Consider the following 23,130-nt stretch of genomic DNA (forward strand, 5'->3'; position numbering starts at 1 on the left):
GTCTGTCTCCCTCTCTCTCTGTCTCTCCCTCTCTGTCTCCCGCTCTCTGTCTTCCCCCTCTCCCTCTCTCTATCCCTCTCCCTCCCTCTGTCGCACTGTCTTCCTTCCGCCGTAAACTCACCCGCTGCTCTCACTAGCTGCTGCCCCCCCTTCACCTCACCCTGCTGTCCCTGTCACCTCACCCCGCACGGAGACGGCTTCCCTGGAACACACACAGCCGCCGCACCCAAGTACTTCACAGGTCTTTTAAAGACCATTCACTTGTTAATGAGGCTTTGTTGAATTTCACCTCTTCTTAGCGCCATTGCATTTCCACTGAAAAGCACCCCTGCATCTCCACTCAATCAGAGTGGAGATGCAGGGGTGCTAAGAAGAGGTGAAATACAACAAAGCCTAATTAACAAGTGAATGGTTTTTAAAAGAATCGCCCGGCCCCCATAGCTCCGTGCTACTGCAACGGGCGATATAAAAAAACAGAGGTATGTTGCCTGCAAGGTCCGCGGGCCGCCAAGGAAGGCTTGCCGGCCTACTGGCGGCCCGCGGGCCATACTATGAGTACCCGTGCCTTAGGACGTCACTAGCCCAAATCTTATCAGCTGGTCAGAAGGCAGCCAAGTATTTACTCAGATTGAATATGAATCCTACAGGGTGCATTGGCAGAGCTACTGGCACCATCACCATGCCCAGGAGGTACACCTGGGTACAATCAAACGAGTCTTCAGGAGAGGTGCAACCGTCCTTAATTGACATGGCATTCAACGGTTGACTCAGGGCTAGAACGATTCACGGATAGTCGCCCAACAGTACGATTTTTGGAGCTGCTGTCGCCAACCACTCAATTTCCCTACCAATACATGCAATTCAGAGGCTGTTTCAGGGTGCTGGGTTACAGACTGCGTTAGCCCTCCTAACCTGTACTGCAGCAACCAAACCAGTCCTTTCGAGTCTGTGGATGTGGCTCCAACACACATCGCTCCATCCAGCAGGCACAACAATCCTCCAATTCTTCTTCCCTTGATGCTAAGGCTATCAAAACCCTTTAGTTTGCCCCCTTGTTTGGAGGCAGAATATAGGATTTCCTCACTATCTCAATATCCATCACTTCAGACAAATGGGTCTTAAACATTGTTTCAAAGGGACATGCGCCTTGATTTCTTCCCTAACTCACCATCCTCCCACACCGAAGTGACTTTCAGATGAGCTTTCAGCAACTCTGAGGCAGGAAGTCCACCTTTTGCAGGCAAGCAGCCTTTTGCAGGCTAAAGTTGCCAAAGAATAAGTACTGGACTCAGAGAGGAGGATAATGCAACTCACATTGGTTCCTCATTCTGAAGGATGGAGGCTTCTGGCCTATATTTGAACATTCATCCACAGAACATCTTTCTGGAGGAGGACAGATTCAAAATAGTCTATTTGACTCTAATCCTGTTAGCTCTAGACTCAGAAGTGGCTAGTGTCCTTAGACTTGCGGGGTGGTTATATTTCCATATACCCGTTCTGCAGTCACACAAGCTTTACCTACAATTCAAGGTGGGCCATAACCACTTTCAATTTACACAGCCCCCCTATGACCGTACATTTGTCACTCGAGTGTGCACAAAAGCGATGGTGGTGGTCGCTGCCCGTCTTCGAAGGTTAGGGGCACATACCTGTACCTCAATGCCTGGCTGCTAAAGGTGAGCTCATCGCAGTCAGTTGTAGACTATCTCCAGGTGACGGCCTCACTTCTGACATCATTGGGTTTCACAATCAATGAGCCAAAGTCCCACCGAGTCCCCTGCAAAGACTTTCATTCACTGGAGCAACTCTAGACCTTTTCCCTACTGCAGCGAGATGGGGCATTCAGGATATGACCCTAATGTTTTTGGATCGAGATAAGAAGGATGCACGAGGGCAGAAGACCAAGAAGAATCAGAATCATCCTCACCGAGTCCCAGGATCGATCATACCTGGTGGCATAGGTACAGACTCCTCTCTAACCACGGAAAGGAGTCCAAGTTCCGGGTTAAGAGGTGAGAGGGTCTGAGCAGCGCGAGTCGTGAGCCGGGGCCAAGGGCTTGCTTGCGGCTTTGCTTTGGTGGTATAGGTAGGCCCTGAAGTTGAGCCTCAGATTCCAGTGGGCCCAGCATCTCCAAAAGAAATGGTTTCCAAATGCAAGAGCGGACAAACTAAGCAGGCATCATCTGGCAGAACCAGAGTGATGTCTTATTCCAGAGGTGCCACAGGGTGTCTTTGAGCAGTGGAGTGTGCCTTGGCTAGATATATTTGTCATTGTCAAGAATGCACAGTTCAAACAATTCTACACGCTGGAGATTCCTCCAAGGCCGGCTGCAATGGAAGGAAGGCCTCCTGAACGCATTCCCACTGCTATCTCTCCTACTTAGAGTTTAGGAAGATCAAGTCATTCTGATCACGCTGGACTGGTCCAGGAGAGAGCGGTACACAAAGCTCCTGAGCATTTGTCCTCCGATCAGGCTCTCGCTTTGGGAGGAACTCCTGTCTGTACAATAGGGCAAGGTTATGCATCAGAATCTCCACAACTTACACATCCAGGTAGTGGATGTTATCCTTGCTGCCAAACGCCCTTCGAACGAAGTTGATCTACATTGGGCGCTGTGATCAATTTGTTGTCTGGAATGGCGCCCAAAACACTGACCCCTTGCAAGGGAAACATTCTGACGTTCTTTTGTGTGTTCTTTAGATATACACACAAGTACGTGCATGGCATAGTGAACGGTTCTATGCCGTTTTTTTTTTACCTTACCTACCCATCTGTCTTTAAGTCAATGGTTGTAATGTGTTTTATATAAAAGGTTTGACTCGCATATTTCCCCCAAACAATTTGGTATGTCCCAAGGGGATCTGAACTTGGTCATGACATTTCTCATGTGCAAGCTCTTCGAGTTTATGCAGAACTGTTTTTAAGGCTCTCAACAATAGAATGCATTTTCTTCATTGCCATTACATCAGTACGGCATACGAGTCAACTGCAATGCAGGCACTTTGGGTTCAACTGCCCTACACTACTTTCTTTCCGGACAAACTGTTACTGAGGAACAAAGGCTGCTTTCCTACCAAGGGTTGAGGTTCCTTTCCACTGTGGACAATGGATTACTCTGGCAGCATTTTTTACACCAACTGGGCCTTCAAAAAAGGAATAGAGTCTTCATCGTCATGACCCTAAAAGGGCCCCCGAGTGTTTACATCGACTAAAAGACCACTGTGTGGATGACCAGCTCTCTGAGGGGTTTTGCGGTGCAAAGGAAGCCAGGGTGATGTACAAGACGACCCTGTCAAGGTGAATGGTCCTCTGCATTAAGAGTTACTATGCGCTCTCCAAGAAGCAGGTCCCTGAAGGCATGCAAGCTCATTCCAAAAGGGCACTACAATGGCTTTTCCGAGAGGGGTACCTGTTCTAGGTATCTGCCAGGCTAAGAGGTTGGCATCGATACATAAGTTCAAGAAACACTACTGCCTTGACAGTCAGGTCTGAAGGAAATGTTACTTCGCACGCTCAGTTCTAGAGGACTATTTGGTTTGAGTGCACTCCTCAGATTACCCACCCTTGGGAGGTACTGCTATGGTATTGATTCTAATACTTAGGGATCTGTGGTTAGAATCATCCATCAGAAGAACAAGTTAATTACCTTAAGTAACCCTAACTGTAGATTTCTCACTGCCCTCCCACTTTCCGATTCTGTTGACTGGCCTGCTAAAAGGGCCCCAAAGTAGGAATGAGCACACTGTTTCAGACAATTTGTTCTACGGTCTGTGTCTCAGCGCCCAGAAGGAGAAAGGCACAAGAAACTGACACAGAGGTGGCCCTTATATGCTGATCAGCTCCGCCACTTCTGGAACGGTACGGAGTTGCAGCTGAACCAGGTGGTGTCAACTACAGGTGCACAGCAGCACTGTTGCTAAAATTCTCTAGTTCCAGTCTAGCATCTGAGGATATTCTAGAGGTGAGGAATCAGTAGTTAGAGTATCCACCAGAAAAAACATCACAGAAGGTAAGTAACGTTTTCACCAGCACACATCCTTAACCCCTTGCATGCTTCTGACGGAACCACTCGATCATGAGCCACGGGCGCCGTGTGCTCATGACGGAGTGGTTCCGTCATGCTGCGGCCGTTGGCGGCCGCTCCGTCCACGTGGCGCTGTTTCCCCGCCTGTGCGGGCGATCAGCGAAAGTGGGTGGAGTCATGACGGAACCACGCCGTCATGAGCACAGCTCGCCCGTGACTCATGACGGCGTGGTTCCGTCATGAGCATGGCGGCGCCGCGCTCACCCCAAACCCCCCCAGCGCTGCGGCAGAATTCACGCCGCAGCGAAGGGGTTAAAGAGTCAGCTGGAAACTTAGTGCACACAACCATAAAGGGCTATTTTATGATTATAGGAATGGATGATAGGATGACTATAGGAATTTTCACCATCCGAAAGTCAACAAAATGCTCTAAACTGGTGTATGTCCTGCAATGCAATCTCCACACACTAATTATCTACCCACTCCCAAATACTGCATGTGTCATTTTTCTTAATGTGTATGCCTCTTCCCCCAAAATCTTGCTGTTTGGGTTAGAGCAAATCTCTTAATTTGTGGCCAGGAATAACAGCGGCTTCTGCATTTCACCCTTTTTTGTCTCGGCCAGCATACAATATACATTACCTACCAAAGGGGTGAAATGTGGTAGGAGATCTTTTTGAATTTCAGTGATAAAAAAATAGTGGAATTAGAAGCATTTTCTATTGCTCGTAGGACTTCTTCGGAAAGGGCCCACAGTTTGATGAAAAGTCAATCTAATAGGCCTAAAGATGGCTCTCTCGATCCAAACAAATCATGTGGGTAGCTAGGCATTCTTACAACAGGATGCGAGTCTGTGGAACCCTTGATACCAATCAAGTCACATATGAACTATCCATCATTTCATTGGGGAAGTCAGTAAAATCTGGCTGCTCCTGATGTAAATGATATGCCTTGGACTCATCCGATACAGTTGAATGGACTTACTATCTTTGAACCAAGGGGCCATTGAAACTGCAACTTAGAGAGATATTCAGGCTTTTTCAGCCTGTTGAAATGCATTGTGCACCTGAATAATTTGCTTGGATGGACCCCCTCTTTTAGCATCAGCACTGTATGCCGCATTCTTGTGTTTTTCTAATATTTATTCACAGAAAAGTGAACAACCCTTTTAGTAGTCAAGAAAACCACTAAACTGTTAAGAACACTTGAATAGAAACTAAACAGATAATACAAAAATAAGAAAAAACTTTGACAAAAGAGATAAGTGTTAAAAATCAGCTAACTGGAGGAGGAGCCTAGCGCGCAACCAAGATGACCGCGTAGGTGCGAGGCTCCCGAGGACCTCCGCAACCTCCTACGATTATCCTGAAATTATCCTGCCCTGGATGAGGGGACTATGTTGGTGAACCTGAGCTGAGGTGGCACTCGTTTCCCGCTTCCGAATCGGACCTCGGACACCGGAGTGAGCACCGATTGAGGTGTGCGGCCCTTCCCCTCGCCGGACCCCGGATTTGCGCTGTGGGGTGATCCAGTGACAAAGTGAACAACAGCGGCAGGCAGGGCCTGGCGACTCGCGTACCCCGCACTTTCGCTTTCGCACCACCTTGTCGTCTCTGCGAGGTTGGGTCGCGGAGCCCTTGGTGTTGGTGTGGTGTGGCCTTGCTGGGAGACCCTGCCTGCCTGCAGGCTGTGATCCACCCCGCTGCTCTGAGGGGGCCCCCCCGGAGCTCGTGGCCCTGCTTTCCTGCCCTACACGACGTGGCTGGTGCGACTGGGAGACTGGTGGCCATGGCCACGAAACAAGATGGAGACGGGGCAAAGACCAAATCGACCCGGCGTGGCGCCGTCCATCAGGCCAACAGTATGGACCGCTATACCCTCCAGAAGGGATCTCCCGATGGACTGCGCAAGTCCCCTGAGAGCCCTCCTGATGCCCCAGACCTGCCCGCAGATCTGACTCTGCGAGATGTTATGGGCGCCATTGCCGAGATGAAGGCCTCGGTGGGCCAGCGGTTTGATACACTGGCGCAGAAGATTGACTCGGTCCTCGTGGATGTTGGCCTGGTGAGGGCCGATCTTTCCAAAACCAACGACCGAGTAGAGTCTTTGGCCCATACCGCATCGGGCCTAACGACAGATGTGGCGGCCTTGCAAACAGAGGTGCGCCGGCTTAGTCAGGCGACTGCGCTTATGGATCGACGCCTGGAGGACTCCGAGAGTCGGGCACGGAGGAATAACATCCGCATTATCGGGGTGCCCGAGGGACGCGAGGAGGCGGCGGCGGATCTCTTTGTGGAGGACCTGATTGCTACCCATCTCCAGCCACGGGGGCTGAGCAAAATCTTCGCTGTGGAGAGGGCCCACAGGGTTCCCGGGGGAAGGCCGAAGGTCAGAGCCCCTCCGAGACCTCTCATCGCCCGGATTTTCAATTTTCGGGATAGAGACGCTATCCTGCAAACCTCCAGACTGCATGGACCGGTCAAGCTTGACAATATGGAGGTTAATTTTTATCCTGATTTCACCCCAGCGGTCCAGAAGCAGAGACTGAGCTTCCTAGGCGTCAAACGCCGTCTTCGGGACCTAAACCTCAAATACGCCATGCTTTTCCCGGCCAAGCTGCGTGTGGAGGTGGATGGTCGCACGCACTTCTTTGATCGTCCCGAAGCGGCCGGGGACTGGCTGGATACTCTGCCCGGGGATCGTGATCGGGGGGCGGGGGGCGGCGGGGGGAGACGGCACGCTGGATCAGGACTGAGGGTCTAATATTGGGCCTCACTCTGGACGAAAATGATGCCACTTTTGATTCTGCGTCAGTTTTTGTAAGTTCCCCTCCTATGGAGGTTGTGTTGGGTCTATTGGGGGTTCTCCCTCCTCCTCTAGGGGGTTTAGTTAGTCTAACTATATATGGGGCGACAGGCACACTGCACGTTGGGGGGGCTGTTTAGGCTCATGCAGGGGTGCAGGGAGGGGGGAGTTCTGTTGGGGTGGGTGGGTAGGGATGGGGTGTTGTTCGTTTTTATCACAAGGCAAACGTACTTTTGTGTTAGTTCTAAAGTGCTCTCCGGGGGACGAATGATGGCTTCTGTATATGATGGGGGGTAGGGAACTAACTTTGTTGTCTTGGAATGTGAATGGACTGGGGGACAGGATCAAACGGGGTGTGGTCCTGCAGTTTTTGAAGCGAATCTCGCCAGATGTAGTCTTTCTGCAGGAGACACACCTCATTGGCAACTCCTTCTGCGCCATGAATCGGCGTGGCTATCGCCTAGTGGCTCACTCGGGCTTCACGTCCGGCTCACAGGGGGTGGGCATCATGGTGAAGAACTCGCTCCCGTTGGAGATTGATGAGGTGCTCCACGATGACAGGGGACGTTATACGGTCTTGGTGGGAAGACTGGAGGGCAAAGTGGTTGTCTTTGTATCAGTATACATCCCACCGGGGCTGCAGTCGACCACCTTTGCGGACCTTGGGCGCCTTCTCCTCGGCCTTCCGGGGGGGCTTTTAGTTGTGGGGGGGGGATTTTAATGCGGTGGTATCTGGGTCTTTGGATCGTCACCCCCCTAGGGACCTCCCCCGGGCACAGGCGTGGCTACCCGGCCTCTTGGATACATTTGGATTAGTGGACTGCTGGCGTTTAAAACACCCCACGCAGCTGCAGTACACTTTCCACTCGGGAGCCCATGGTAGTCTCTCACGACTAGACTATGTCCTTGTCCCGGCGGCCTATGTTGGGAGGGTTGGAGAGGTGCGCCATTTGCCACGGGGTATTTTGGACCACTCCCCGCTCCTACTGCACTTTGATGTCTTTCCGAGGGGTGAGGGTAGGGTGGTCCCAATCAATCCTTGGTACCTGCGCGACCCCACCATTCGCGCTGAATTGATTAAATCCCTTCAGCGATATTTTGATGAGAATGTGGGGTCTGTGCCTTCGGCCGTACCGCTATGGGAGGCCTTCAAGACAGTACTCCGAGGGGAGGCCCTATCCCTTATTTCCCACAGCCCGGAGGCGCGAGCGGGAGGAGGTGACCCGGATGGAGGCTGAAATAGCCGAGTTGGAGGGAATTTAGAAGGTGGGGTGACGGATGCTGCATTACATGTCCTCCAACTCAAGCAAGCGGCCTACAGGGCCCTCGTCACGGAGGCGGCCAGGGGCCTCAGTAGAGAGCAACAGGGGCGACTGTATGATGTGGGTGATAAGGCTGGTAAACTTATAGCGTGGTTGGACAAAAAAGAGAGAGCGAATCGGGTGGTCCCGCTGATTGAGAAAACGGATGGTGTGTGTGTAACTGAGCCAGAAGAAATTGTCTCCTGCTTCGCGGATTATTTCCATGGGGTGTATTCCCCGGTGTCTCCCTGCTCGGAAGAGGATTCCCGTGCCCTGCTCAGTGATATCGCGCTGCCGTCCCTTTCCGGGGAGGACAGGGTGTCGTTGGACGCCGCTCCCACCTCCGACGAGATCGCCCTCGCCAATAGCTCGGTCGCTTCCGGCAAGGCCATGGGTCCGAATGGTCTCCCTATCGAGTTGTACAAGTTGCGACCGGATACGCTGGCACCCCACCTCCGGGCTATGTTCCTGGCGGCACACTCGGTGGGCTCCCTCCCGCCGGACCAGCGTCTGGCTACAATCGTGGTCATTCACAAGGAAGGGAGACCTCGGGACCGGGTTACATCCTATCGGCCCATTTCGCTACTGAATGCGGAGCCCAAGATTCTCGCCAAGGTACTGGCCAATCGGCTGGTCGGCGTGGTGGGCGATTTGGTTCATCAGGACCAATCTGGCTTTATTCCCCATCGCAACACAGCCCTTAATCTGCGGCGTTTGCACGGTGTGCTCGCACGTGCCCCGTTCATACGGGAGCCGGCCATTTTGGCGTCCTTAGACGCCACCATGGCGTTTGACACGCTTGAGTGGCCATATATCTGGGCGATGCTTGCGAATTTTGGATTTGGCCCAGGGTTCATCAGTTGGGTCAAATTGCTGTATTCAGGCCCATTGGCGCAGGTGGTGGTGAACGGAAGAGTGTCGGCTCCGTTCGAGCTGGGCCGGGGCACACGGCAGGGCTGCCCCTTATCGCCGCTCCTCTTTGCACTTGCCTTGGAGCCCCTGGCGGAGTGGCTGCGGTGGGAGCCTTCCATCCGTGGTCTCCGCTGGACCCCTGAGTATGAAGACCGCGTATCCCTATACGCTGATGACATCCTCTTGTACCTAGCTTCCCCACGTAAATCACTCATAGTACTGGTTGATGTTTTGCATTCATTCGGTCGTAACTCCGGTCTGGTCATCAACTGGGCTAAATCGTGTGTGTATGTTCTCTCTGGGGAGGCTCCTATCCTCCCGCGGGGCTGTCCGATCCAGGTCGCCCCGCAGGGATTTAGGTACCTGGGTGTCTTCATTACTCTGGACCCGGAGGCTCGGTATGATCGGAACTTGCTTCCCCCCCTCCAGCGTCTGAAAGAGGATGTCGCGCGCTGGCGGCGTTTGCCGCTTTCGCCGCTCGGCCGGGCGGCATTGTTTAAAATGATGTCGCTGCCGCGTTTCCTATACGCGTTGCAGAACACTATGGACCTCGTCCCAACGCGCTACTTCCGCGAAGTGGAGAGTTTGCAGCGCCGCCTGTTCTGGGACGGGAGGCCACGTATTGCCCTGGCTAAACTGACGCTCCCCTGGTATGACGGGGGGATTGCCCTCCCGGATATTAAACGGTATTATTGGGCCTCCCAGCTAGCTGCGATTAATCAGGGCCTATATGGGCCCGCCTTAAACCCGGCGTTTGAAATGGATAGGATGCTACTTCCAGGTGGTGACCATAATCGAGCGCTCTACTCTAGCGCGCCCGACACTCGCCTAACGGGCCCCACGCGTGTCATGGTGCGAGTGTGGCACGCGGCCAATGCTGCAATGGGGTGGAAGGACCGTTTGACCCGGGCGTCACCACTATACGCATCTGAGCGGTTGGGCTCCTTGTGGACCTCGAAGGGCTTTGAGAAGTGGGATTTAATAGGCATTAGCAAAGTGGGGGATCTCTGGACGAGGGGAGGATTTAAAACGTTCGAGATGCTGCAGACGGAATTTCAGTTGCAGGGCAGCGAGTACTTTCGGTATTTGCAGGTCCGGCATGCGCTGGGCTCCGTCTTTCCGGACGTTGCCTCCATCCCGGAGTGTTCCCCCCTGGAGGATAGAGTGCTGGATGGACACGTCCCTGACAGCACGATCTCACTGATCTACAAAAAACTGATCAACGACCGCTCAGACTTGTTGACTGCCCTTCGTGAGGCTTGGGTAGCCGATGGGCTGGAGCTGGACGACGAGGACTGGATCTCCGCGGTGGCCTCCCCGAAAGAGGTGGCCATACCGGCTCGCCTTCGTTTCGTCCAGCTCAAGATACTCCACAGGGTCTACATGACGGGGCCAAAGCTTCTGCGTATGGGCTATGCTGAGGACGGTTTGTGTAAGCGTGGGTGTGGTGCGCTGGGGACTTTTCTGCATATCTTGTGGGAGTGCCCGGAGGTGGAGGGGTTCTGGCGTGGTGTGCATGAGGTGCTGCGAGTGGTCACGCATGTGGCGCTGTTGCCCGAAGCGAGGAGATGCCTGTTGAATGTGTGGGAGCCTACCGATTACTCGGTGCCGCAGACGTGGTGGGTGACTCTGGGGTATATGGTTGCCAAGCGTGATATTGCCCAACTGTGGGGATCCCAGAGGCCCCCGACTGTCTCGGCCTGGAAGGAACATATGGATTGGTGCATGTTGCGGGAAAAGGTGGTGTATGTGGCGAGAGGTAAGCCTGCGACATGGGTGAAAGTATGGGGCCCCTAGAACGCCTACCGCGGGGGAATCTGTGCTCCACCGTTATTGCCCGATCCGTCGCCGGCCCCGTCCCCTTAGCCAACTCATCCCCCCGGTACCTGGGCATTAGGTGTACCCAGCCCTAGTTCTGATCTCTCCCCCCCCATAGATTCCTATGGATGGCTAGGATCCCCCCTCTAGGGGAGCACGTGTTGCTATTTCTGCTTGAGGATTGCCTTGTGGGTTTGTTTGTATTTGTTGTTCTTTAAGTTTAAAATGGAACCGTATAGTGGGGTCTGGATAGTGTGGCTCGCAACGATGTTACCTCCTGTGCATTGTCGGCCGCAGCACCATGTGTTTTATAAATGTATATCGTATGCTCCTTTTATTGCTAGCGGCCGGCCGGAAGGTTGTAGGCCCATATTTGTATATTTTTTGAGTCTTGTAATAAACGATTTCAAAAAAAAAAAAAAAAAAAAAAAAATCAGCTAACTATTAAGAAACGTAAATGGCATTCCAACAAATACACTGGCCGTGTTAAGGATCATTGAGACTAGGAACATGAAATACATAACGTCATGGAAAACCAAGCATGGGCAGGTTAATCAGATTGGTCTTTTGTGCACCATGCATCTGTTTTGCAAGATTCCACCAAGTCACAAATATGCTTAGTGTGCCTTAGATACAGAACACCCCCAGTAATCAGAGAGATTTACAAGGCCAAATCTGGTTCTTTACCCCCACCTCATATATCACCTTCCTCCAAGCCTATGTAGATTGTTCCATTGTTTACCATTTATCTGGAATACTTCGGTTCAGAGGATCTGTGCCTGGTGGCTGCTTCTCTAAAGAATATCGCCACGGTTGCAGGTAACTCAGCCACATCTCCAGTACCTTCAAGCAGAACAAATAATGGTTGGTAAGTCATGCTATTTTTTAAATAAAATATCATGAAGGAAAAGCAATTAAAGAGGTTGCATTGAAGTTTTCAAGACTTTGAGCAAGACTGCACCGTAGATATTACCTATAAAGGCTCACACTGTAGGACAGACAAAACTCAATGAAAAAAACACTGCAGGGCAGATCAAATAGAGACATGTACACACACAAGGATAGATTAAATCATATCAGATACATACCATACAGACTGTAAGTGAAACTTTTGAGTCTCACGTCTTGCTTGCAAGTGTATCCAGAGTCCCGACCCAGCAGGCAACTCAACTGCAGTTGCCACAAACCTTGCAGAACGGAAGGGGCACACCCCAAGTATTGTATGTAAAATTCTACACAGTAAAGGCAGGTGACTCAAAATGTAAATAGAGAACAAAACTAAAGAAATGCTGCACAACTGGTCAAATCAAACGGCGAATGGTGTAGAACAGACATGAAAAACAAAAACGCTAAACTAGATATTGTGGGCGTGGGCATCAAACCACTGAGACAAATAAGGATCTGAATTAACAAATGCCCCAGGAATGCAGTAGAAGGTTACACTCACTTTTCAGGGTTACAGAAGGGGACGCTATGTAGTAGCAGGTGCACATTATGCCCCTCCACAGTGCAGAGAGGTTGCTCATTCATTTGCATGGAGATCTAGCTTACGGTAGGAAGTACCCCTCTAAGGGTGCCATCTAGGAGTCAGCAGAGAGGAACCCTTGGAGCTGCAGTAACCCATTCTACCTTCCCACAGACTGATGTACCTGCATTCGTGTTGCACCCTGTGAGGTGGTCCTCCTCCGACAGGGAGGCTAAGGTTTGGCCTGCAAAGTATGGACAAGTCAATAGGAGCAACACTTGTCTGCAAGCACACCTAGCCCCTGAAGGCCCCCAGGATGGGTGCACCCCAGTACTGCATCAATCCTCCTGGAGGCCTTCAGCTCTGCCCTGAAGGATCCTGCAGCATTTTGAACTTCTGCTCTGTGTTTCCCTGCAGCACTTTTTCCAGCACGTGATAACCCTTAGCTTTAGCGCTTGTGTTGAAGAGAGTGCTAGTTCTTTGTTAATAAGACGTACCACCCTAGTCTGCACCAGGCACACCAAATGAGCGTGCATAGATTGGTGCAAACTGCGGCCATGCACCCCAGCTCTTAGTCCCAGCTCTTACTCCCAGAACCCTGGCCTAAATTTTAAGAACTAAAGTTCACTGTTTACACATTCCTAATGCTGCTTTACACGAATTTCATCTGTAGACTACACACTGCTGCTGATCAGCATGAGATCATAAAAAATTCAGAAAAATAGAATCAATACACTACAAACCCTGAATGGCAGACATGCAAAGGTAAAAACACTGGAGGACAGACATGACTTGCAGCTTAAATACCACATAAAAGGCATGTAACTAACACCACAAGATCTTCAGGAAAAACTCGCTAAATAATATCAACAGTAAAGGAGAGCACACAACTTCAGTCCAAAAACAGAAGCATGGACATCCAACCTAGAAGCACCACACTTCAGGAAAAACATGTGGAATGACCTCAAACACTACCAGTTAGTCACATGACTCACATCGCAGATGGTGCAGAACAGACATGTAACTCGCAGACTAAAACACACACGGTGATAAACACGATTTAAAGATAGGCAAACATCACAGGAAAAGTGAAGAATCGATCACAAACATCACAGTACGAACAAGGAGCTTGCACCCCAAACAATGTAGACGGATTTATATGAAACACTTCAGACCTAGAAATACCTAAGAACACAAACTGCATAATGGCATCCAGTTGCATCTGCATCCCGTCACTCACTCAATCCTCTGCTAAGTCTTCACATTATCATGCCTTAGTCTGCAGTTAACAAACTTATTGGGCAGTGTGACTCCATTTAACCTCCCCAAAGTGGTACTTACTGCACGGAAAGATGCATCCAGAGGCCAATGACCAAAGCAGTGCTGGAGGAATATGTAAAGCTTCTGCTGAACAAAACGTGGTATAACAACCCTGAGAATACAAATGAAGGTAATAAACACTTCATGGACTGTTTCAGATTGCAGGCTGGAAGTACAACATTAATGGCTACGCACAATTTCTCCTACACCCAAACCCTTTTACATGCCTGCTTGATCACCAGTGACTTTTGTGAAATATTTTTATTGATTTTTAACACACAAAGCAACAGCATCTCAACAGGTTACAAGGGACACTATTTCCATATTAGTACATAAATAGTATTGTAAGTATAGTACAAAGGAGTGACATTCATGTGCAGTTCTTCAGGACACATTAACCATCAAAGTTATTTATATATCCGGAGTCTTTCAAGAGGGTGGGAGCCAGAGGGGAAATCAGGTGATAAACAGATAACATAGGGTAAGTTCTGTACATTTGTATTGAATATGCTACTTACCAGTATGCATCTGTTCTTGGCATGTAGGGCTGCTGACATTCATATCTGTGCATAGATCGCCGCCTAGTGTTGGGTCCGGATGTTTGCACGTTGTTGTCCTGGAAGAGTCTTCGAAGTATCCTTGGATAGGTGACTCCTCCCCTGGACTACAGTGCGCATGGGCATCCCCTCCATCCTCAGATTGTTTTTCGCCATTGTGGCAGTGATGGAGTAGATACAGAAAGTGATGACCATGCTTGCAGTAATTCTGAGAGCTGCAGCTGCGACAGGCGCCGGGGAGGAGGGAGGGCGATATGAATGTCAGCAGCCCTACATGCCAAGAACAGATGCATACTGGTAAGTAGCATATTCAGTTCGAGGCATGTGGGCTGCTGAATTCATATCTGTGCATAGAATACATAGCAGTGCCCTCTATTGGCGGCGGCTACCCGTGCCAGCTGCAGCGGTCTGAAAAAGTGTTTTGAGAACAGCCTGTCCTACAGCTGCCTGCTGTTTTGACTGCACATCTACGCAATAGTGTTTTGTAAATGTGTGTGTAGTGGACCATGTGGCTGCTCTGCATATATCATGCAGGGGAATATTTCCTAGGAAGGCCATTGAAGCCCCCAACTTGCGGGTTGAGTGGGCTCGTGGTGGAATAGTTAATGTGCGTTTTGCCTTTTGATAACAGATTTGAATACACTTAACTATCCATCTGGCTATCCCTGCTTTGGAGATGGCGTTACCTTTGTGTTGTGGGGCAAAGGCAACGAACAGTTGTTTTGTCTTCCTGAAGGGTTTAGTCCTGTCGATGTAGTACATGAGGGCCCTCCGTACATCTAGTGTATGTAGTGCCCTTTCTGCAACAGTTTGTGGGTTTTGGAAGAAAACGGGCAGTTCAATAGTTTGATTCATGTGGAACTGCGATATTACTTTGGGCATGAATTTGGGGTTGGTACGTAGCACGACCCTGTTGGCGTGAACCTGTATAAATGGCTCTTGAATGGTTAGTGCCTGGAGTTCACTAACTCTTCGTAGGGAAGTGATCGCTACAAGGAAGGCCACTTTCCAGGTAAGGAATTGAATCTCGCATGAGTGTAGAGGTTCAAAAGGTGGACCCATCAGGCGTGTGAGGACCAAGTTGAGGTTCCACATTGGAGCCGGTGGGTGACTAGGTGGAATGACTCGTTTGAGCCCTTCCAAGAATGCTTTGATGGCAGGTACTCTGAATAGAGAGAGGTGCTGCCTGGTTTGCAGATAGGCTGAGATCGCGGTCAAATGGACACGTATAGAGGTGTACGCCAGATTGCATCGGTATAGGTGTAAGAGGTAACAGATGATGTTTTGGATGGATGCGTCCAGCGGGTTAACGTCATTATTACCGCAATAAATGACGAACCGTTTCCATTTGGCTGCATAGCAAGCTCTGGTAGTGGGTCTCCTGGCCTCCTTGATGATGTCCATACAGTCAGGTGGCAGGTTGAGATAGCCAAACTCTAGGACTTCAGGAGCCAGATCGCCAGGTTCAGCTGTTGCGGATCTGGGTGCTGAATCTCTCCATGGTTCTGCGTCAAATGCGCGGGTTTGATCCGCAGCCTTTGATGCGGCACCACGGAAAGTTCGAGGAAGGTGGTGTACCACGGCTGGCGTGCCCACGTGGGAGCAACTAGGACGAGTGTCAGGGAGTGTTGTCGGAGTTTGCGAGCCACCAGCGGTATCAACGGTGCTGGGGGAAAAGCGTACGCAAATCTGCCTGACCAGTTCATCCATATCGCATTGCCCTGCGACTGCGGATGTGGGAATCTGGCGGCGAAGCTTTGCCATTTTGCGTTTTCGCTTGTCGCGAATAGGTCTATCTCTGGGTGACCCCACTGCTGGAAGTACGGTTTGAGTACCGATGGGTGTAACTCCCACTCGTGCATCTGGTGGCTGTGTCTGCTGAGCAGATCCGCCATCTGGTTGTCCTTGCCAGGGAGGTGTTCTGCCATGAGGAACATGTTCCTCTGAATGGCCCACTTCCACATGCTCTGAGCCAGATGAGACAACTGTGGAGAGTGTGTTCCTCCCTGCTTCTGTATGTAGTACATTGCGGTCATGTTGTCCGTCCGGATCAACACGACCTTGTTGCACAGGTGTACTTTGAAAGCCTTCATGGCCAGGAAGATTGCCATCAGTTCCAGAAGGTTGATGTGCATCTTCTTCTGTTGTGTCGTCCATAGTCCCTGCACTGTGTAGTGGGGTACATGAGCTCCCCAACCCTGGAGAGACGCGTCCGCTGTCAGTACTATCTGTGGGACAGGCTCTTGGAACGGTCGGCCCTTGCAAAGGTTTTGTGGATTCCACCAATGCAGAGAGTTGTACGCCCGACCGCTCACCAACACTAGGTCTTTCAACTGTCCTTGAGCCTGATTCCACTGACGTGCTAGGCACTCCTGAAGTGGGCGCATATGTAACCTCGCGTGCGGGACTATGAAGATGCAGGAGGCCATCATGCCTATCAACTGCATAAACACTCGCGCTGGAAGTGAGTGATTGGGTTTGAACTTGGAGATCAGCAGTTGTATGCTGTTGATCCTCACTAAATTTGGCTGAGCTGTGGCCGCCAGAGTGTCTATAGTCGCACCTAGGTACTGTTGTACGTGTGCGGGCTGGAGATGGGACTTTGGGTAATTTAGTGAGAATCCCAGACTGTGAAGAAGGTGAATGGTACGGGACACGTGGCTTGCACATTGCTGGGCTGACCTCGCTTGAACGAGCCAGTCGTCTAGGTAGGGGTAGACGTGTATATGCTGTCTCCGTAAATGTGCTGCCACCGTAGCTAGGCACTTCGTGAAAACCCTGGGCGCTGTTGTCACGCCGAAGGGAAGGACTTTGAACTGATAGTGCTGCCCCTGAACAGTGAACCTGAGGTACCTTTTGTGTGAGGGGTGGATGGGTATGTGAAAATACGCATCCTTGAGGTCCAGTGATGCTAGGAAGTCTCCCTGCTTGAGAAGCGGAAGAACTTGCTGTAGAGTGAGCATGTGAAAGTGCTCTGAAAGAATGTACTGGTTCAGGGGTCTCAGGTCTAATATAGGCCTGAGCGACCCGTCCTTTTTTGGGATTAAGAAGTAGAGGGAGTAAACCCCCGTGCCCTGCTCGTGGATGGGTACGACCTCGATAGCGTCTTTTAGAAGCATACTTTCTACCTCTTGCTGTAAGAGCGTTAAGTGCTCTGAGGACATAGGACGGTTTCTTGGTGGTATTGTGGGTGGAGTGGAGGTCAACTCCAGACAGTAACCGTATTTTATAATATCTTTGACCCACCTGTCCGTGGTGATGGAGTTCCACATGGACAGGAACCGTTGTAGCCTTCCCCCGACAGGTGTTATGTGGTCGGGAGGAAGGGAGAGGGCGTCACTGCTTGTTCTTGGGGGAGGACCTGGTGTTGCCGTAGCCACGTCCTCTGCCCTTGGTACTGGAGCCACGATAGCCACCTCGGGTGTTCTTATCGTAGGTGGTCTGCGTATTGCCCTTGTTATATGTTTGTTGTGACCCCTGTCCTCTGCCTGCTCCCTTGTTTCCGGGGCGACGAAAGGAGCCGCTCCGAAAGGACTGAGTTTGTAGGGCGCCCATGGACTTTGCAGTGTCCGTGTCCTTTTTTATCTTCTCGAGGGTGGTGTCAACCTCAGGCCCGAACAAATAGTCGGGGTTGACGGGCTGGTTAAGTATATTGTTTTGTACCTCAGGCTTGAATCCTGAGATACGTAGCCAGGCGTGACGTCGTAGGATGACGCTAGTGTTGATGGCTCTGGCAGCCGTGTCTGCAGCGTCTAGTGCACATTTGATGGCAGCATTTGTGAGTAGCTGTCCCTCTCTGATAAGGATTTCTGCACCTTCTTTGTAGGGGTCAGGGAGGTGTTGAAGAAGTTGTTCCAGCGTGTCATAGTGCGCTCTATCGTAGCGAGCGAGGAGCGCTTGAGTGTTAGCTATGCGCCATATGTTTGCAGCTTGTGCGGCAACTCGCTTGCCGGAGGTCTCTAGCACCTTGGACTCTTTGTCCGGGGGAGGAGCGTCACCCGTTGTCTGCGAGTGTGCCCTCTTGCGGGCATTCGCCACAACGATGGAGTCGAGTGGAAATTGGCCTCTGATGTAAGTAGGATCCCCAGGTGCTGATCTGTATTTTTTGTCGATCCTGGGGTTTATCACTCGTGCCCTGGTGGGTTCCTTGAAAATGTCAGTGGCTGGCTTGAGGACTCCCTTCAACATTGGCAGAGTTTTTACATGTCTTTCTGAGGATGCAAAGGTGTCCATTAGAAAGTCATCTTCGATGATATCAGAGTGAAGCTGCACATCGTGGTTGTTTGCTGCACGTTCAATTAGAGCGTTGAACGCTGCAGTATCCTCTGTGGGTGATGTTTTTGCCCCATATAGCTGTGGGTCCTGTGCATCCAGAGGTGCACTGGGGTCTGCAGGGTCGCCCCAAGTTTGGTCAGGGTCCTGCTGGTCATCAGGGTCCGTGTCCACATGGTAGGGGACTTGTTCATCCATGTAGTCCCCCAATGCATCCGTGTCGGAGCGTGTGGGGGAGGCCTGGTGTGGATCCTGGTAGGGTGAATGGAAAGGTTCATACAGGAGAGGTTCTGAGTCCACTGGCAGCTTCCTCTTTAGCGGGATCCTGAAAGGTTCCAATGGCGGTTCCGAAGTTATCCTTCGGTCGTGGAGAATCATCCTGCCAGTGTTGGCGTCGATGACGTGTGACGGAGGCGTCTCAACAGGTGTAACCGTAGTCTTGGTGACCCGTGTCCTGAGTTGAAACACCTTCGGGATTGTGGATGGAGGCAAGCCGAAGGTAATGTTGGTCGGCACCGACGAAACCGCTGGAGCCCCGATCGAACCGGAACCCGACGGGTCCTGGAGGGCAGCCGTGGTTTTGCAGCCTGGCTGTGCACCAGGTCGTACTCGGGGCGCCTTAGAGGACGTGGCCCCGGTCTGGGTCGCGGCTGTAGATATCTTCGGCGCCAGTGGTGCATCGAGTCGAGGTGCGGAGACCACCGTCGACGTCTTCGACACGTGAGGTTTTGGTGTCGTCGAGGGAGTGATGCGAGGCGTCGGCGGCGTCGAAGCCGGTAACCGAGCAGGTTTGTCGGCGCCGATGACCTTCTTCCGTTTGTCGACTCCCACGTCGCCCCTTTCGAGTTCGGCACCGAAGTCTCTCTTGGTGCGGTCGGTGCCGACACGGTGCGCTGGCGTCGAAGGTGTTGAAGGCTTCGATCCGACTTGCGCCACTTTCAGTTTCGATTTCGTAGGAGCTTGAGCAGCTTTCGGTTTCGGTTTCGTGGAAGGGAAACCAGCTGATTTAAGCGGTAATGGCTGCCGCTGAACATCCGAGGCCGGGCCCGAGGGCGGGGCCGAAGGACTGTGTGATAGGTCTCGGGTAAGGCCCGAAGGCGATCCCTCGACCGGAGCCATAGTCTGTGGCACTGGTGAGTTTTCGGTTTGAACAGGTAGGCCTTGTTCATCATCGGCGCTACTCTCTTCGGCCCCTAAGGCCTCCTCGTCGTCTCCTACCTCGGTGTCGTCTTCACCTCTGTGGAAGAGTGACTCGTCGGCCTCGTCCGATCCGGGGTCGTGGTCGGAAACGGGACCGGAGGGTAAGACTTCTACTTCTTCGACGTCGTCGGCTTCGTCGAAGATGTCAGCTGGGGCCGGTGCCGCGTGCTGCGCCTCGAGCCTCGCCGCTCGACGATTCCGCAGAGTCTTCTTGGAACGGAATCGGGCACAGGCCATGCATGTCGATTCGTCGTGGTCCGGCGAAAGGCATTTGTTGCACACCGGATGGACGTCGATGTGTGGGTACTTCGCATTACATACCGGACACCTTTTGAATGGCGTCCTCGATTCCATCGTCGAAGTAGTCGATGGACAGGTAAATGCGAACAAAGTCGGTGCTGAAAGTCAGTAAACTAACAGATAGTATCGAAACCCGATCGATAAACAGTACCGACGCGAACTAAAGGCCTTGTGGCCTCGACAAAAGTTTTTCCTAACTTGAGCTAAGATAGCACATCCGAACCCAATGGCGGAAAAAAACAATCTGAGGATGGAGGGGATGCCCATGCGCACTGTAGTCCAGGGGAGGAGTCACCTATCCAAGGATACTTCGAAGACTCTTCCAGGACAACAACGTGCAAACATCCGGACCCAACACTAGGCGGCGATCTATGCACAGATATGAATTCAGCAGCCCACATGCCTCGAACACATAGCTTCTTAGCCACAGACAACACTTGTGTGTACAAAGGTCCATTTGTTTAGTTAACTGTAAAGATTTATGAGGCCTGTGGTGAGTAGAAGGATCTCACCTCTAAACTTTCACAAGAACACTTTCTATACACTTATCACTTAGATTATTAAGTGTAGATGAGAACCATCGGATAACCTTCCTCGGAACAATATACGCAAAGATCAGCTAAATTCAATTTCCATCCCCATTTGCAGCCTTCTTTCTGCCACACCAGGGGCACTTAACCAAAACTGATGGCATATTCTTGCCTTTTAGAGATAAAACAAACCAACATTTAAAAAATGCTGATTTTTGTTACTGAAACGTGAAAATACTGAACCCTTGAAAGATGTCAAAGGTAAATCAAAATTAAATCAGATTGCAATAGAAGTATCTTTGAAGCGAGTGAAAAACCTCCAGAAATTTTTCAGAGAGCCTTTTCACATGAACCAGAAAAAAGAGCAAAAGTAACTGCCTATACAAGGCATGAGGCATAGGGAAGTTCTGTGTACCCCCAGTTTCTCTTATGATTCTAGAAGCAAAGGTATGGATTTTATTTGTCTTATATTAAAACATTCTTGGGGAAAAAGCTGGAAATACATGCTTTAATAGGCTGAAGTATTCATTTGCTTTTAAAACTGCTGATTTGTTTTCTATAGAAATGTCTCTCTCTCTCTCTCAGAAGAAACCATAACTGTCTGGCCTATGGCTGTGTGCAAACGGATCAACTGCAAAGGGAAGTTCTGTGTACCCCCAGTTTCTCTTATGATTCTAGAAGCAAAGGTATGGATTTTATTTGTCTTATATTAAAACATTCTTGGGGAAAAAGCTGGAAATACATGCTTTAATAGGCTGAAGTATTCATTTGCTTTTAAAACTGCTGATTTGTTTTCTATAGAAATGTCTCTCTCTCTCTCTCAGAAGAAACCATAACTGTCTGGCCTATGGCTGTGTGCAAACGGATCAACTGCAGACTCTGCACCCAAGAGTCTGCCTGTACAGATCCTACAGCACATAGTCTTTGGTTGTGTGCGCCCGGTGTTGACCAAGGGTCTGTATTTGGGCAAGCCTTAGGCCTAGCTACCTGGGCACCCAATGCAGGCTGTGATGGCCTTTGGCCTGGGCAAATCTCTTGCTCTTCCAAGTACAGATGTGAAATGTCTTTAGCAGCGCACAGCAGAGGTTAGCCTTATGGGCTTGTCAGGGCCCTACAACCAAGAGTACTGGAAAACATAATATTGTTTTTTCGGTTCACCATCACATTATCTGCACAAGTATTGTAGAACATTTGAGGATATGTTCAAGAATGAAATAATAATTATGGGATCGATAAATTCATTAAACTGTTGTTGTGTTTAGCAGCCCTGAAGAAGCAATTAATCTAGTAAAAAACATGTTCGCTGCTTTTTATGAAAAGCATTCAGGTGTTGACGGGAAGAACTTAGTTGCCTCTCATCTGAAACAGCTTTGAATAGAAAATAAATGATTGAATATAATGAGATCATATCCATAATAAAAAAAATTGAAAATACGCAAACAAGAGTGATAGAATTATAAATTTGGATGCAGCCCCAAAAACTGTATTCTGTTTTCAAGTATTCTTGTGCTCAGTACTATCTGAAGCAGTTATACGTTTTGGAGAACACACATCACACAGGATACACTATTCTCAAGCTTTTGGGGCTTCATCAAATAAGCTCTATCCCCGACCGCTAGAGCACCCACCCCCGGTTGCGGCTTGCCTTTGGCCATGTTCAGCAGGGTTTGGCAGAAGTGCTTGGTTTTTGACCTGGCCCTGCGCCCAATCTCACTGCACCTATGCACAGTGAGGAGGGCCTTAGGCACCCAACCTGCTTTGCGCTTTGGAACAAATGTGTGTGTGCACACGGCTATTCATAGCAGTCTTTGGGTGCATGCCCTGTAACACTAAAACAGAAGTGCCCTTCATGCTCTGAGAGAAGGGCCTGCCCTTCAGCCAGGTCCTGCACCAACCACTGGGCCATCCAACCAGTGACATACAGCCGAGCCTCGCCGCGAGGAAGCCCCACTGCTACCATGGCGGGCCTTCAGCGACAGCAATAATAGACGCTGCGGGGACGGCGAGTCCTCTTTGTGGAAGGAGTATGGGCAGGATGACAACCCTGACAGCTTCAAGCAGCCCATTTGGGTAGAACTATGTACATTTTAGGGGCAAGGCATGCGACCCACTGGGGTGTACATTGAAAAACGCACTATAATTACCAGCATGCAAGTTGCGCTTACGCCCACTGGGGCGGGAGATTTAAATTTGCGCAGGTGGTGCGTTCGCTGCCTTCTCCCTTTGCCAGTGAACAAGGGCGACAGAAAGCCCGAAACGCGTTTGGCTACAGACATTTTGCGAAGGAGCAGCTGGTTTGTGTATCCTGCATTCTACAAATAAAAGGTCAAACTTGCCGTGGTACGGCTTCTTATTTGGAGGCAACTCTTTTGAGATAGATATAGATATATATATTTTTTTTTAGATAGGTTGACATTAAATAGAATTTTCAAACCAAAAACGTTCACCTATTACTATTTTGTAAATAGGGTAATAGGTTGTTCACATTAATAAAACGTAATAATTATCTTTCCTACACCCTAACCCAGAAGTCAGTGAAACCCTGACCGTGTAATAATGCAAAATTGTCATAAAAACTATATAGCTGATCTACCTTTGGTAAACACAGCCATTAAACAATCGCAT

General features: G+C 50.4%; 1 protein-coding gene across 8 annotated transcripts in view; it reads right to left on the minus strand.

The window, feature by feature from the left end:
* SMPD4 (sphingomyelin phosphodiesterase 4) overlaps window positions 1–23,130 on the minus strand; it is a 431,863-nt gene that overhangs the window by 175,621 nt on the left and 233,112 nt on the right. For all 8 annotated transcript variants that reach the window (XM_085636345.1, XM_085636344.1, XM_085636343.1 and 5 more), the window contains 2 exons: window positions 13,668–13,758; window positions 11,604–11,704 (listed from right to left, as the gene is read on the minus strand). In XM_085636345.1, the coding sequence (XP_085492471.1) occupies window positions 11,604–11,704; window positions 13,668–13,758 (192 nt within the window). The remainder of the gene's footprint in view (window positions 1–11,603; window positions 11,705–13,667; window positions 13,759–23,130) is intronic.

This window comes from Triturus cristatus, chromosome 11, assembly GCF_964204655.1.
Source record: "Triturus cristatus chromosome 11, aTriCri1.1, whole genome shotgun sequence".
NCBI classification, from domain to species: domain Eukaryota; kingdom Metazoa; phylum Chordata; class Amphibia; order Caudata; family Salamandridae; genus Triturus; species Triturus cristatus.